The following is a 17,543-nucleotide window of genomic DNA, read 5'->3' on the forward strand; positions in this document are numbered from 1 at the left end:
GTCTTGGTCTGTGGGGAACTTGCTTCTGATGATGTGCTTGGTGAGACTGAGGAGTTGTTTGAGGGCCAGAAGAGGGGGTTCGTGAAAGATTTCTTTCAGAGTGTGGTCCCCATCAAACATGGTTTGTAAATGTTTGATGAGATCCCGTATGGATTCCAGTGGTAGGTGACAACTAGGGAGCATGGTCAGCAGGTTTTTTTTTTCCTGTACTGAAGCAGGTTCTCTCAGGGTATTTGGGTGGCCACTTCCATGATGCGATCTTCTCTGGTGGAGTTTCCTTGTTTAGCGAAGGCAGACTTAAGTATGTTTAGATGTAAATCCGGGACTTCCTCTTCGGAGCAAATTCTGCAGTATCTGAGTGCTTGGCTGCAGATACCATTTTTTTCTGGTGTGTCTGGGATGGCTGATGGATCTGTGTGGGTAATGTGGTGATTGTGGGTTTTTTGTATATAGTAATTTGCAGGGTTCCACTTTTTAAGCGAATCGTCATGTCCTTGAATTTGATCTTGGTGTGGGAGTGTTCTAAAGAGAGAGTCGGATGGACAGGTGGTGGTGGTTGAAGTTGTGGTGAAAAATCTATGAAGAAGTTTAGGTCATCCATCCAGCGGATGAAAATGATTAGGGGCATAGAACAATTTCCATATAAGGAGAAGATAAAAAGACTGGGACTACTGGGGGAACAGGATGGGGGATTAATAGAAGTCTATAAAATCATGAATGGCATGGAGAAAGTGAATAAGGAAATGTTATTTACCCCTTCACATAACACAACAACGAGAGGTCATCCAGTGAAATTAATAGACAACAGGTTTAAAACAAACATAAGGATGTACTTCTTCACACACACACAGAACCTGTAGAACTCGTTGCCAGAGGATGTTGTGAAGGCCAAGAGTATAACGGAGTTCAAAACAAATTAGATAATTTCATGGAGGATAGGTTCATCAGTGGCTATTACCCAAGATGGTCACACATGCAACCCCATGCTCTGGGTATCCCTAAATCTCTGCTGCCTGAAGCTGGGACAGGACAACAGGAATGGATCACTTGATAATTGCCCTCTTCTGTTTACTCCTTCTGAAGCACCTGGCACTCACCATTGTCAAAAGACATGGACTAGATGGATCATTAGCCTGACCCAGTATAGCCCTTCTAAGGGGGAGGGCTAGCTCAGTGGTTTGAGCATTGGCCTGCTAAACCCAGGGTTGTGAGTTCAATCCTTGAGGGGGCCATTTAGGGATCGGGGACAAAAAAAATCTGTCTGGGGATTGGTCCCCCTTTGAGCAGGGGGTTGGACTAGATGACCTCCTGAGGTCCCTTCCAACCCTGGTATTCTATGATCATTTAAATATGAAGTTGTGGAGGGTAAGGATGAAATGGATGAGTTTAGTGTCATGTATAGAGTGTTTTGGGTGGATTTCCAAGTGCTGCACTTCAACTTGTAGGTATCAAGGCAGGCAGCGATGCCATCATGGTGAGGGATGTTGGTGCACAGGGAGGTGATATCCATGGTGGCAAATGTGGTGTTCTGGAGAGACTGTTACTGTTCTGGAGGAAGTCAGTAGTGTCTTGGAGGAAGATGGCCCTTTATTCTGCAGCTACACCACTGTAGGGTAGATACTTCCCACTATGTGGTTAATATACTTCTCTGAGAGGCAACAACTAGGTTGACGGAAGAATTCTTCTGTCAGCCTGGCCATGTCTGCACCAGGGATTAAGTCAACCTAACCATGGCACTCAGGACATGAAATTTTTCACAGCCCTAAGTGAAGCAGGTATGTTGATCTAATTTTTAAGCATAGACCATGTCCCAGTTATGGATCAGAACTCTGTTGTGCGAGTGCTGAACAAACACTAAACAAAAATATGATCTCCGCCACAAAGAGCTGACAAATCTAAGGCCCTGATCCTGCAAAACACACATGCTTGATTTTACTAGCATGAGTAGTAATCAAAGGTAAGCATGTGTGTGTTTGCAGGATCAGGGCGTATGATGACTGTAAGTTCTGAAGGGCAAGGACCATCTTTCACTAGGTGTACGTTCAGTGCTTAGCACAACTGGGCTCCTGTCTCAGTCGAGGGCCTCTAAGCCTACGGCAATACGAATAAATAATAATAGGAATGAGGAAGTGTGTTGCTTAGTGTTGGAAGACTAATTAACAGTGACAACTACACTGGCAGCTGCAAAGCCCAAAAATACAACTTAAAATGCTCCCCTTAAAATGCTGAGCTCTCCGTTTCTGATGTGAAAAGATCAGCGAAAGAGAGAACAGAGTGGATTTTCCCCGATAAGCAAAACCATTTAACACCCATGCAATGGCTCCTACCAGTTTATTTACTACTATTAACAAAAGATTTAAGAAGCAACTCCTACAAAATGATACAAGGCCACAACCTGTCTTAATTTGCAAGCTAAGTCAGACAATGTATTTTAACCAGCTACAGGGGAAGCCAGAAAAGCCTGGAGAGCTTTCCCGGACACAGTACAAATAAGCTATTCACATTAACTGTATTCTTTTCCCACTTTAAGAGGACACCGCTTAAGTGTTCTATTTTACCAGAATAAAGAGCACGCTTAGTACACGGAAGTCTCAACTCCATAACAGCACAGACCTTCACTCCGCAGTTCTGATTTGCTGGAGGATTTTGTTTTCAAACTGATTGAGGCTCAGTGTTCCAGACAGGCCAGTACCAAAAACAGATCTAGAGAAGGTGCTATTCCTGTGTGATCTTCAACAGGTCACTTAGGAAAATTGAGACAGAGCAGCTATCTGTAGAATGTGGTTAATACTTTACTAATTCACAGAACTGTTGGTCATTAAAGTCTGTGTGGCGCTCAGATAGTAGCACAATGACCGCCTTAGAAATGCCAATCCAGACTACTGGAAGTTTGTTATCTGGCCCCAACTTGCATGGCAGTTAGTTTAGTTTATTTTGCAATCTGCTATGAAAATGAAAAGTATTAGCATGGCTCACTGAAACAGAGATCAACCGAAACGGTCATTTACAGAGTACAGTAGGCATACACTGTGCCCCGTAACAGACAACTGTTCCATTCTTTGCTTGGTACAACTGTCCCCCATAAAAGGCACAAAGCTGATAGGGGGTTGTGTTGTACACGGTGTAGCTGCAGTCGTGTGGGTCCCAGGATATTAGATAGGGGTTTTGTTAATGCCCTTAAAAAGCAATCTAAAATGAAGGAAAAAAACGAACAGTGAGGCTTGGCAGCAACCCTGCAAGCACATGTGCAACAGGCACATAGCCAGAGCTGGGTAAAACTACGCCATCCCCGCACAAGATGCAAGGGCAGAACCCCATCCTGCAGCAAAACCCCCATACTGTTTGTCACAGGCATGTGTTCAAGGGCATAATTACTTGCACACTCCCTGTGACGGGCATGTATGCAAAGCGTTTTGCTTGGAGATAGGGGGTCACTTTTACAACTCTCGGGGGGGGGGGGAATCTGGTGCAACCCCCCGGATGAACGGAAGCTGCTGCAAACTCCGGGGCCCGCCCTTTGCGGGGTCTTTCGAGGGTCTCCACTCACCTTCACGTGGTTATCTACAGCTGCCCAGGCGGCCACTCTCTTCGCCTCCTCGGACATGTCGCTGCGGCTGCGGAGCGGCCGGCGCTGTGGCAATGGCACGTGCGGAAGGGCCCGGCTCGCCCCACCTCCTGCCCTTGCTCCGCCTGGGGGCAGCGCACCCAGCAGCGCCTGGGCCAGCAGCCTCCCGCGCCGCATGCCGAACCCCACCCCCTGGCTCCGGGCTGCCCCACGCGCGCGGGAAGCCTGGGAAGGCGCCGCGCGGGGGAAAGGGGAGTGCACCGCCCAGTGGCGGCTGGGAGTTGTAGTGCCGCCGGCTCGGGGGGTGCAAGGGATGGGGAGCAGGGGGAACTACAGCTCCCACAATGCAGCTCGCCTGCCCGGGCTGCCGCGGCTCGCGGGCCCCTAGCGGGCTGGCTGGGGAGAGGCTCAGTGCAAGCTGGGGTGGGGCGGTTGTGTTGGCTGGCTGGGAGGGGAGCTCCCCCAGGGTGAACCTCGGGGCGGTGGTAGCTGAAGCAATGCACCAGGGATGGATGGGAAGAGCTGCCAGGCACCCTGCCCGCTTGTGACCGGCACAGCGTCAGTGGCACTTGTCAGTGCCCTGGGTTGGAGCCCCAGTGCTGCGACACTGGCGAGAAGTAAAACAGCAAAGAGTCCTGTTGCACCTTATAGACTAACAGACGTGTTGGAGCATAAAGTTTGGTGGGAGAATACCCACTTCGTCAGATGCATGTAGTGGAAAGTTCCAGAAGCAGGTATAAATATGCAAGCAAGAGTCAGGCTAGAGATAATGAGGTTAGTTCAATCAGGGAGGATGAGGCCCTCTTCTAGCAGTTGAGGTGTGAACACCAAGGGAGGAGAAACTGCTTTTGTACTTGGCTAGCCATTCACAGTCTTTGTTTAATCCTGATCTGATGGAGTCAAATTTGCAGATGAACTGAAGCTCAGCAGTTTCTCTTTGAAGTCTGGTCCTGAAGTTTTTTTGCTGTAAGATGGCTACCTTTAAATCTGCTATTGTGTGTCCAGGGAGATTGAAGTGTTCTCCTACAGGTTTTTGTATATTGCCATTCCTGATATCTGACTTGTGTCCATTTATCCTTTTACGTAGGGACTGTCCAGTTTGGCCGATGTACATAGCAGAGGGGCATTGCTGGCATATGATGCATATATTACATTAGTGAATGTGCAGGTGAATGAACTGGTGATGGTGTAGCTGATCTGGTTAGGTCCTGTGATGGTGTTGCTGGTGTAGATATGGGGACAGATTTGGCATCGAGGTTTGTTGCATGGATTGGTTCCTGAGTTAGAGTTACTATAGTGCGGTGTATAGTTACTAGTGAGAATATGCTTCAGGTTGGCGGGTTGTCTGTGGGCGAGGACTGGCCTGCAACCCAAGGTCTGCGAAAGCGAGGGATCGTTGTCCAGGATGGGTTGTAGATCACTGATGATGCGTTGGAGAGGTTTTAGCTGGGGACTGTATGTGATGGCCAGTGGAGTTCTGTTAGTTTCTTTCTTGGTCTTGTCTTGCAGTAGGAGGCTTCTGGGTACACGTCTGACTCTGTTGATCTGTTTCCTTATTTCCTCGTGAGGGCCTCATCCTCCCTGATTGAACTAACCTCGTTATCTCTAGCCTGACTCTTGCTTGCATATTTATACCTGCCTCTGGACCTTTCCACTACATGCATCCGACGAAGTGGGTATTCACCCACAAAAGCTCATGCTCCAATACGTCTGTTAGTCTATAAGGTGCCACAGGACTCTTTGCTGCTTTTACAGATCCAGACTAACACGGCTACCCCTCTGATGGTGAGGAGTAAGGGTGTCAAGGCCGTGCATGAGTTCACATGGCTACACTCTGCCTTCCTCTTCCTTTTCATGTACACTGAACTGCTGTGTGCAGCTGTATAACTCCAGTTTACCCCCAATTCCCCTTCTCTGAAAATCCTAATTCCCTGAATCCACAGTGACCCCCCTGTAGCACTATGTTAGGCCATGGCTACACTTCAGCTGCTGTAGCGCGCCTCTGAGTGTCCATGCTTCCTACATCCATGTACTGGTGGTTTCCATTCCATCTGTGTAGTTTTAATCCACCTCTCCAAGAAGCAGTAGCTAGGTTGGCAGAAGAATTCTTCCCTGGACTTTGCTGCATCTACACTGAGGGTTAGGCGACCTAATTACAGAGCTCAGGCTGCAAAATTTTTCACAGCCCTAAGCGATGTAGCTAGGTTGATCAAATTTTTTAAGTGTAGACCAGGCTTTAGTTAATTAGTTAGTTCTGTTTATCTGAACAGCCAGTTATCCAAAAGTTTCAGATCTCCCCCTGCCAGTGTGAACATGACATAACTTTGTTAAATCTACTTTAAAAATACTTGAGTCTAGAGGCAGCATTTTCAAGAGTGCCTTAGTGATTTAGGCACCTAAGTCCTATTGAAAGTCAATATAGTTTAGACATTTAAATCCCTTAGGAACCTTTGAACAATTTTATCCTACGTCAATCCCTAGTTTGAGCACCATTTAGTCTACCAATTTTTTAAAAACTGTTTTAAATAAATTTATATGTTCCAACCATGTTGGCAATACAACCTCGCAAGATGGAAGTTTTAACATGTTGTTGCTTTTCTAGTGCAGATCGGGTCTAGACACCAACACGAGGTGCTGTGTCCCAGCTTAGTATTAGATCCTTATATCAAAACACTGAGATGCAGTAGTGAGGGATGTGACTATAAGCTTTCCTGAACGTGGTAGTACCTGTATCCACACATCATCGACCAAAGTTATACAGCCCTATCCTAGGATGCATGGGGTTTGCTATAAAGTTTAATATGGATTTTCTGGCAGTGAAGGTTGGGAGGAGGGAATCTTTTCTTTGTTCCTAAATCCTGGCCAAGAATCTGGGAAATTAGGAGGGAGGCAGTCATTGATATTTAAGGCCAAAATTTCATAGACCAAAATTTTCAGTCTTGGGTGCTTAAAATTAGGCTTCTAAATCCATACTTAGGCATTTAAATAAAAGTGACCTGGTTCTCAGAGATGCTGAGCACCAACAAATCCTACTGAAGTTAAGGGGAGCTGCTGGTGCCCATCAGCACTTTTGAAAAATCAGCCCACAAGTGACTAGAGAATGTCCATTCATTTTGATTCTGATAACGAAAAAGCCTCTGTTGCTTTTTTAACTTTCTATATATCACTGACGTGACTCAGTGCTTCCTGATGTACCTCGGAGCCTGTGGTGAGAACTCTCCACAATGCTGCTGTGATTTTTAGGGACTCGAAATAATTCCCTTTGTCATGGCTCACTGGGCAATGCTGGAGCGCCGGTCTTCGAACAATGGGGCATTCTTCCAGCAGAGCCTCTTTTGTCCAGTAATAAAACTTGGTTGATTCAAGCCAGCCTTCCTTTATGCAAGATGTCAGTGACTTGCTATTAAGGAGTCAGTATGTGAAAAAGGCTGGACTTTTTTACTAGCTGCAAGAAACCTTCTCTAGTGAATTGTGCACTGCCTGCAGAATAGTATATTTTACAATGCAAATACACACTGGGATGCAATTTCTATCAGAAGAAGCCAGCTACCAAAAATCATTTTCTTCCATGTTGCATTAACCTGAAGTCTGATTTAGTTAGCTTGGTGTTTGGGCTGCCGCCATCCATAACCCTGCAGGTGTGACTGCTCACTGAGAGAACAGCAGCATGCCTTCAGTTCTGGAGTGCTAGCACCGATTCAGCAAAGCTCTTTAAACACAGGCTTAGCAGGTGCTCAAATCCCATTGACTTCAATGAGACTTGAGGTTAAGCATGTCCTAAAGTGCTGTGCTGAACTGGGGTCTTGATGGTGATAGAAAACTGAAGCAAAATACTGGAGCCTGATTTTTATCCCTGCCTCAGTCATTGAAGGGTCTGGCTTCAAGAATGTCTCAATGCGTACGTGCTCAGGGAGCATAAATACTACAAATACGAGAAAGGACATCTGCCAGCCTTTTCAATCAACATCTTCACGGAAGTGAAGGATAGGTTATGGTTGGATTTGGGTGGATGCTGACCTAGATAGTCTTTCCTAAACTATCTTTCGGTATGATAAACAAATACTTTGTGATGTAGCTTCACCAGTACAAAGCTACACTTGAAATGCTACAGTAGCATAAGCTGTAGCGCTGCAGCTGCGTTACTATAGCACTTCAGTGTAGATGCTACCTCTGTTGATGCCGGTTGCTGTAGTTAATCCACCTCAAGAGGTGGTTGCTAGGGTGACAGAAGAATTCTTCCCTGACCTAGTGCTGTTTGCACCTGACGTTAGTTCAGCCTAAGTACATCGTTCCTGGGTATGGATTTTTTACACTCCTGAGGGACATAGTGGGTCAATCTAATTTTTTTAGTGTAGACCAGGCTCAAGTGTAGACAAGGAAAGCCATGACTGGTGTTTACCCTGTTTTCAAGCAGGAGAGAGCACCACCTATGCAAATTGCAGCTTTCCTTGTGTATGCTTAGGGCTTGAACTAGTGCGACTCCATCGGTGGCTGGCCATTGACTGCTGGGATCAGGGCAAATTCTCAAGGTAGACAAGGCATGAGTTTGTAACCTCACCAAAGACCCTATTTAAGGCTTGGTTTACACTAAAAAGTTCGGCTGACCCAGCTACATCGCTCAGGGGTGTGAAAAATCCACACACCCTGAGTGACATAGTTAAGCCGACCTTACCTCCAGCATAGACAGCACTAGGTCAACAGAAGAATTCTTCCATCAACCTAGCTATCACCTCTCAGCGAGGCAGATTAACTACACCAATGGGAGAATCCCACCTATCAGTATAGGCAGTGGCTATACTGAAGCACTACAGTGGTGTAACTGCAGTGTTTCAAGGGTAGATAATCTCTAATACTCACAGGGTTGTCTGTTGTCAAAGTTAGACTCAGGACTCATAGTTTGTCCAGACCACTCTGTTTTATTAGCACAGCGCTCTGCTAATACATTCAGACAATGTGAGCCCCCATGCAAGATTCAAACAGTCTTATTTATACAGATAAAAGGGTGCGAACTAAACAAAGGGACAGAGAGAGCAAAATTGTAAAATTTGCATAGGGCACAATATGCATATCCTGCTTTCTTATTAACTCTTATCGATCTAAAGTTAATGCTTCACCAATTGCCCTTAAGTGGGGCAATTCATTAAGCAGTTAATGTCTGCTTTCCTGCCCCCTGGCTTGCAGCATTTCTCATTTCTACTTAAAGGTACATACAGCATTCTTTAATTCATTCTATTTCTTGAATATAATTCATTTCACTTTCACACTGTTCACCTGAATTTATCACAAGTCTCACAATATTTAGTGCTTTCCTTAAAGCCCCAGCTCCTGGGATCATTTTGTTACACAAGACTCACAGCTCTCTCTCTCTCTCTTTTTTTTTTTTTTTTAAAAAAGCAAGTTTCTATTGTGGTTGCAGAGAAAAGCTTAAAAATGTAAATCCCAAAGGCTCAAAACCCAGAAGGCAAATAAAAAGAAACCAATGTTAATAGGCAGCATGTTTAAAATAAATAAAAGGAAGTACTTTTTTTTACACTATGTACAGTCAGCCTGTGAAACTAATTGCCATAGGATGTTGTGAAGGCCAAAAGTATAACTGGGTTCAAAAAAAGAATTACCGGTAGATAAGTTCACAGAGAATAAGTTAATCAATGACTATTAGCCAAGATGGTCCGGGACACAACCCTGTGCTCTGGGTGTTCGTAAACCTCCAACTGCTAAGAAGCTACGACGACGACAGAGGGTGGATCACTCAAAACTGTCCTGTACATTCCCTCTGAAGCATCTGGCACTGGCCATGGTCAGAGACAGGACACTGGGCTAGATGGACCACTGGTCTTACCCATTATGTCAGTTTTATGTTCTTATGTCACTTGTATTGTGGGTTTTTTTTTTAATCTCATGATTTTTAAACCAGTCTCGGGATTGTTGGAGGCCTGATTCATGATTTTTGATCTTAGGGTTGGCAATATTATACTCGGTTAGTATCCATGTATCACTCTTGCTAGCAGTCAAGCTGGTACATGGTTTATCCTTCTGTGATTGGTAGATACACTTTGTTTTTTTCAGTGTGGACAGACCTGTTTGACCATGTTTGTGTAACCATCTAAGTGGCACTCCTTCCTCCTAGCTGTTTGTGCGGTAGGGCATCTCAGAGTGCCTTGACCCACATGTTGTGTGAGCATCCCAACTCTATCCCTTGCTGAGGCATTATGGAGTAGCTGTCCAGACATCACAATGCAGTAATATCAATATAGTGATGCAGCCAGGTAGGCATGGATGCACAAATGTGGTGGTGTAGTGAAAGAAAAGTTACTGTGCAGCTACAGCTTAATTGTATTTGTTTAGCTCTGGTTAGATTCATTTATACCAATGTACAAATTATACATTGTACAGGACAGGGCCCAAACCAATGCACTACACAAGCACAAGGGAAGGCTTGCTATTTTTGAACGTTTTTTCCCCCTTGAGTTCCAGCCAAAGCCAGCTCTATTTGAAAGTGGCTAAAGTCCCTTTTGTAAGATCATGTGCTTGGCCGACACTCAGAAAATGACTACACCCAGCACCAACTCTGCTTTCTGCTGCTTTAACAAAAAGGGAGGTATCTGAACCTATTACATTTGAATAGAACTTCTTGAGACAATGTGGTAACTCTCGACCATTTTCACTAGGGAAAGTGCCTTAAGAAAGACCCGAGAAGCCAAAACCGTATGACCTGTAGCCAGGACTAGCTTGGCATCAGTATGGTACTGGGGTTTGGATGAGGGCTTTGAAGTCTGCATGTAGGTTTCCTCTGTCCAGGAGCACCAGCTCCAAAGCCTACTCTCCACATTACAGAAACTGCCAGAGGGCTTCCCCAAGGCTGGTTGACTCCACTAGTCAAGCTGTGCTCATTCCCCAAGCCAAGCCTACAAATGTGTGTGATGGGGTTGGAAAGGGTAAAGGACCCCTAACTTGTTTAGCAGACGGTACCAACAGATGTGTTCCAGGATGGGGCCATTCAGGGCACAGTGAAGAGAGGGAGCCCCAGCTCGAGAGACAAATTACAAGCCAAAGGGATATGGCCCAATGCTGGTTAAGTAAGGACTTGTCGACGTTGGAATGTTATACCACGTTAGCTACACTGATATAATCAAAGCAGTGAACACATATTGGTATAAAGGTGCTTGCATGTGCAGAACTATTCCCATATGGGAAGGGAAATAATTATACTGGTATAAATCACCTTTATACTGGTATAACTGCATCCCCACTAGGGCTTTTATTGGTGTAATCATTTTGGTATAAAAATCACACCCCTAAACAAAATAGTTATGTCAGTGTAACTTTTAAGTGCAGACCAGGCCTAAGGTTCAGGGTTGTACTGTATACTACTTATTTATTTGTATTGTATTATAGTTGTACGAAGGAAGCCCAGTCATGGACCAGATCCCCATTTTGCTAGGTGTTGTACAAACACAACATTAAGGTAGTCCCTGCCCCCAAAGAGCTTAGAGGAGATTCAAATCGAGTACTTGACCACTTACTACTTTGCAAGAGTAGGGTGTGTAGAGGGACCCTGTCAACTAAAAAATCACACTTCTGTGTCTGAATATTTTTATTTTTGAGTGGGATTTCAAATGACACCTATGATTCCTTTAACTAAAAGAATTATTTTTCTGTTTGTCCCTCGTGTTTACTTTATGCGTGTAACAGCATTTTGTGTATAGTCAGTTTCACTGTGTTCCTAGGTAGTCCTATCATCGCTTCCCCTCTTTGGCCTGGTGTTCCTAAGAAAAAAAGGTGTGTTCTCACCTTGAGTTAGCTTACATGTGATAAATAATACAAAGTAAAATCCTAGCGAAGACAAGGCAGTTTGTGGTTTTCACTCAAGTTAGCAGGTCAAATTAATGATTAATCATTCATCTTTCACATGACAACTGGGATGAGAAAAACATTTAAAAAAACCAAACCAATGTGACTGTATTACTACATAAATTGACAAGGGAGATTCAGGGGCAGGCTTACTATCTGAAAATACTTTTAACTATTTTTTTTAAATTGACTACTTTTCAAATTGTTAGTATCCCTCTAATCTTGGTGGTGTTGCCATATCCCACTGTAGTTAATTTCATTCTGCCTACTTAAAATGTTACCCTGCAATCTCAGGTTCAGAAATATATCAGCAGGATACAACCTTCTTTAGTTTTTGTCTCTGTTATATTGTGTTTTGATCTGTTGCGCTGTTTGAAAAGTTGCTGCATTTCACTCTGCACATCACTGGCTCTCAGTGGTGGTTGTGGGTAAAGTGATGCCTATCTGTGTAGTCCGTAGATTATGTCTGAATTCTTCTGGATGGAAAGCACTCTGTTAATTATCATCATTCTGATCAGTATTAATTTACATCACCCTTGGAGTGAGAGTCTCAAGGTACATTGATGTATTTTTCACTTGTTGCAACATGGACAGGCCACAAGATGGCACATTATTTCTCTCACTGCCCAGCCCTATTATTTACAGAAAGCATCTACCTAACGATAGTTCTGAAATATCATGGTAGTTTCCAACCAGCGGACCAAATTCGGTGATGAATCCTGGTCACATGCCATCTGAGGCACATTGCACATACCCTAGGAAGAAGATGGTATTTAGATGGAAATACCTTTTAGACTGACTACAGCTTCCTGCAATTGCAGGTTATAGTTTCCAGATAAATGACTGGTCAGATATTAAGTTGATACTATACTGGATCAAAATTAATCTCATATATGCCATCAGGACTGAACGCAGTTCCCATCACAAGGAAGTTTTGTTTTCCTGGCACAATTTTTTTTATATTGTGTAACATAATTTCCTGTACATACTATAGGTGTTTGTTTTAAGGACTTGCATATATCATTGCCACATCACCTATTAAATTAACCTCCCAGAAAGGAAATCAATCAATTTTAAATTGCACAATGCTGATGGTGTTTATTTTGTTCTAGATATAATAAAAGTTTTTATGAACCAGAACAAACTCTTGAGAACAAGTAAAACGATTTGAAGTTCAGTTGTAATCTGATATGTATTACTTTTTCTGGTTACTAGTATCTATAAACACCCTGAGCTAACTGTTATTGCAAAGTGGCAAGAGATATGTTACTGGAATTCAGGTGGGATAGCACTATATTTTCTCGGGGACAGTGCTAATTTTTAAGTGTAATGGAGTTAACTTTGGTCATGGCAGTTCATAGCATTGCCCTTTAGCATTGTGTTCTATTTAATACCTTGTGCTCACCGTTGTGTCTAAATATTTTCATGCCACAAGGCTGTGCTGTACCAGTGTTTGTAAATGTCATTTTACCCTGACCCTATGTTTAAGGCCTTTGTTACCTGTCAGCTCTGTGTTCTTGGGGGACCAGGGCGCAGTATCCAGCCTGTCTGACTCACGAAGGACCTTCCCGTCCCCCCCCAGCCTCTGCTTGAACCAAAACCAATCAGAAGAAAGACTTACAAAAAGCAATGAAAAGGCAGTGGGAGACACACCTAAACCCCTCCGGACCAGGGTGATAGGATTAAGGAAACTCCCCTAGCCTCATTTGCATCGAAGATGGGACAGGGAGGCATCTCCATTAGCATACAGAATGGAGAACAGCGATTCCAAGGCAAGAACAACATGGAACTCTGGGACCAGAAATGCAGGAAAGCACCGCATGATGGGAGATCTCTGCTCCAAATGTTAATAAACCCAGGCCTGCACACACCCAGCTCAGTGCTTATCAGACCAATTCTAGTAATAAATCATTTATTGGTATCCAAAATACTGAAGCTGCCTAATTGCATTGTGAGCTTCCTTGAAGGAACACAACCCAGAGCCAGGAATGAGCAGTTCCTATTGTCTAGCCTGAACAAAACAACTTTGGTATACTACCCTGAGCCATCCATTTACCCATAAACAAATCTAGTGTTCTCTCTTGAACCATTATTATTTCTCTACAAAAACCCCTACCCATGCTCAAGTAAGTGTTCTGATGCCTGGATCCAAAATCTGCATCAGGTCCATTGGGACTTCATCTTCTCCTGACTGATCGTGCTGGGCGCTGTGCCTGTCTCCAGCACTCAGCTACCACCACCACCTGGGAACCCCAACTGGTTTACACTTCACGGAGTGGTGAGAACCCAACTCTCTCTGTTTTTTTTTTTTCTACGCTAAGTATAGCTTTCTAACCCTGACTTGTGTGATCAGTTATAGTTTTTTAAACCTGACTTTTGTAATCAAATTTAAGCTAGCTTTAATATTGTACCTGTTTTGTTTGTTTGGCTCCCCTTGTATGGTTATTATCTGGCAATAAATAACTTTTATGGTTAGGCTAGTTGCTTCCCTCCCTCTCTCGCTCTCTCTCTTTTGTGTTTTTGGCTTCCCCATTTGCTCTGCAGCAATGCTCCTCTTACCTAAGCTAAAGATCCCTGCAGTGCCCAAATCCTGTAGGATTTGCTCATCAAGTGGGTTACTACCAGTACAATTGTAACGTGACAGCGGGGATGCCATGCTGAACCTGTGGCATAGGAAGGTGGCAGCTTGGAAGTGCTGCTCGTCTCAGCCTGCTCAGGCGTACTCTATTCTATAAGGGGAGAGGCGACTCCAGATTTAGTCCTGAGTGGAGCGCAGGAGCTGGTCCAAGAGGTAACTATAACAGGACCGCTTGGAAATAAGGACCATAATACAATAGCATTCAATATCCCTGTGGTGGGAAGAACATCTCAACAGCCCAACACTGTGGCATTTAATTTCAAAAGGGGGAACTATGCAAAAATGAGGGGGTTAGTTAAACAGAAGTTAAAAAGTACAGTGACAAAAGTGAAATCCCTGAAAGCTGCATGGGCACTTTTTAAAGACACCATAATAGAGGCCCAACTTCAATGTATACCCCAAATGAAGACATACAGTAAAAGAACTAAAAAAGAGCCACTGTGGCTTAACAACCATGTAAAAGAAGCAGTGAGAGATAAAAAGACTTCCTTTAAAAAGTGGAAGTCAAATCCTAGTGAGGCAAATAGAAAGGAGCATAAACGTTGCCAAATTAAGTGCAAGAATGTAATAAGAAAAGCCAAAGAGGAGTTTGAAGAACGGCTAGCCAAAAACTCCAAAGGTAATAACAAAATGTTTTTTAAGTATATCAGAAGCAGGAAGCCTGCTAAACAACCAGTGGGGCCCCTTGATGATCGAGATACAAAAGGAGCGCTTAAAGATGATAAAGTCATTGCGGAGAAACTAAATGGATTCTTTGCTTCAGTCTTCACGGCTGAGGATGTTAGGGAGATTCCCAAACCTGAGCCGCCTTTGTAGGTGACAAATCTGAAGAACTGTCACAGATTGAAGTGTCACTAGAGGAGGTTTTGGAATTAATTGATAAACTTAACATTAACAAGTCACCGGGACCAGATGGTATTCACCCAAGAGTTCTGAAAGAACTCAAATGTGAAGTTGCGGAACTATTAACTAAGGTTTGTAACCTGTCCTTTAAATCGGCTTCTGTACCCAGTGACTGGAAGTTAGCTAATGTAACGCCAATATTTAAAAAGGGCTCTAGAGGTGATCCCGACAATTACAGACCGGTAAGTCTAACGTCGGTACCGGTCAAATTAGTCGAAACAATAGTTAAGAATAAAATTGTCAGACACATAGAAAAACATAAACTGTTGAGCAATAGTCAACATGGTTTCTGTAAAGGGAAATCGTGTCTTACTAATCTATTAGAGTTCTTTGAAGGGGTCAACAAACATGTGGATAAGGGGGATCCAGTGGACATAGTGTACTTAGATTTCCAGAAAGCCTTTGACAAGGTCCCTCACCAAAGGCTCTTCCGTAAATTAAGTTGTCATGGGATAAAAGGAAAGGTCCTTTCATGGATTGAGAACTGGTTAAAAGACCGGGAACAAAGGGTAGGAATTAATGGTAAATTCTCAGAATGGAGAGGGGTAACTAGTGGTGTTCCCCAAGGGTCAGTGCTCGGACCAATCCTATTCAACTTATTTATAAATGATCTGCAGAAAGGGGTAAACAGTGAGGTGGCAAAGTTTGCAGATGATACTAAACTGCTCAAGATCGTTAAGACCAAAGCAGACTGTGATGAACTTCAAAAAGATCTCACAAAACTAAGTGATTGGGCAACAAAATGGCAAATGAAATTTAATGTGGATAAATGTAAAGTAATGCACACTGGAAAAAATAACCCCAACTATACATACAATATGATGGGGGCTAATTTAGCTACAACAAGTCAGGAAAAAGATCTTGGAGTTATCGTGGATAGTTCTCTGAAGATGTCCGCGCAGTGTGCAGAGACGGTCAAAAAAGCAAACAGGATGTTAGGGATCATTAAAAAGGGGATAGAGAATAAGACTGAGAATATATTATTGCCCTTATATAAATCGATGGTACGCCCACATCTCGAATACTGCGTACAGATGTGGTCTCCTCATCTAAAAAAAGATATACTGGGACTAGAAAAGGTTCAGAAAAGGGCAACTAAAATGATTAGGGATTTAGAATGGGTCCCATATGAGGAGAGATTAAAGAGACTAGGACTCTTCAGCTTGGAAAAGAGGAGACTAAGCGGGGATATGATAGAGGTATATAAAATCATGAGTGATGTGGAGAAAGTGGATAAAGAAAAGTTATTTACTTATTCCCATAATACAAGAAATAGGGCCTTGCATGGTGTCAAGAATCAGGGGGTAGCCGTGTTAGTCTGTATCTACAAAAACAACAAGGAGTCTGGTGGCACCTTAAAGACTAACAGATTTATTTGGGCATAAGCTTTCGTGAGTAAAAACCTCACTTCGAAGCCAGGATGGGTAAGGAATGGTGTCCCTAGCCTCTGTTTGTCAGAGGATGAAGATGGATGGCAGGAGAGAGATCACTTGATCATTGCCTGTTGGTCCACTCCCTCTGGGGCACCTGGCATTGGCCACTATCGGTAGACAGGATACTGGGCTAGATGAACCTTTGGTCTGACCCAGTACAGCTGTTCTTATGTTCTTATTCTGGTGTGGTGCCCATGCCATATGAGGATGGCAGCTTGGAAGTGCTGCTCGACCCAGCCTGCTGAGTCCAGGGACATATAAGGGCTCAGCTTGGGAATGCTGATTGACCTGGTCCTCTCAGATGCTCTCTGTTAATGTGTGTGTGTGTGTGTGTGTGTGTGTGTGTGTGTTCATCTGATTCTGGGGCTGGAGGAACCCAGCCCTGGGGAACTGAGGTCCTGCAGGATAGCTCCATTGGGAGGAGACTTGCAGAAGGGAGAAGTAGAGCTCCATATGAGAACACAAGTGACACAAGCAGTACATTGATAGAATTACCTCAGAACTACCCACCCCAGAAGAGTAACCCTAATAAATGAGCGTACCCCAAAGTAATGGGCAAATCTGGTAACACCTTGTCTACACTACAGAATTTTCTCAACAAAAGTTATGTTGACGATCAAAAAGCGCTATAATAACATCACTATTACATGTTCACACTACACTCCCTGTGCTGGCAGAGCACATTCAAGCTTGGTGCTTTAGCATCGACATTGAGAGCAGTCCACTGTGGGTAGCTAACCCACTGTGCTACTCGCCACCTTCTGCAGCTATGACTTATGAGAAGGCGGAGTGGATTGCAGCACAGCATGGGTATGGGCTCAATGTCCCATGATGCATTGTTTTCGGTCCCAGCATTCTGTGATCTTCTGACTGCATTTCGCGGCATTTTTCAATGGCCCAGCCCCTGTGTACTGTGAACCCACCATCTCTATGTGAAAGGGTGGATCCTGCACTGCTCTTTACTGTTGCTGTAACTATCATTAACACAAGGTGGCTGGTCATGCAGTATATCATGAGCTCCCAATCTGAACAGGAATCAGAGTTGCCTGACCTGCTGTGTGCCATGAAAAGAAATAACACCAGATTACTTTTGGAATTCATGGAGCAGCTGCACATGATGGACCATCATTTCTGGGCTCGGGAAACAAGCACT

At 43.9% G+C, this 17,543-nt stretch overlaps 1 protein-coding gene across 1 annotated transcript in view; it reads right to left on the reverse strand.

Moving 5' to 3' along the window:
* The window catches only part of RPIA (ribose 5-phosphate isomerase A), a 30,430-nt gene extending 26,645 nt beyond the window's left edge, over positions 1 to 3,785 (reverse strand). The window contains exon 1 of the mRNA XM_054030112.1: positions 3,548 to 3,785. Coding sequence (XP_053886087.1) covers positions 3,548 to 3,742 — 195 coding nt within the window. The 5' untranslated portion in view covers positions 3,743 to 3,785. The remainder of the gene's footprint in view (positions 1 to 3,547) is intronic.
* Between the last annotated feature and the right edge of the window lie 13,758 nt (positions 3,786 to 17,543).

The sequence above is a fragment of the Malaclemys terrapin genome, chromosome 5, assembly GCF_027887155.1.
Source record: "Malaclemys terrapin pileata isolate rMalTer1 chromosome 5, rMalTer1.hap1, whole genome shotgun sequence".
Lineage (NCBI taxonomy): Eukaryota > Metazoa > Chordata > Testudines > Emydidae > Malaclemys > Malaclemys terrapin.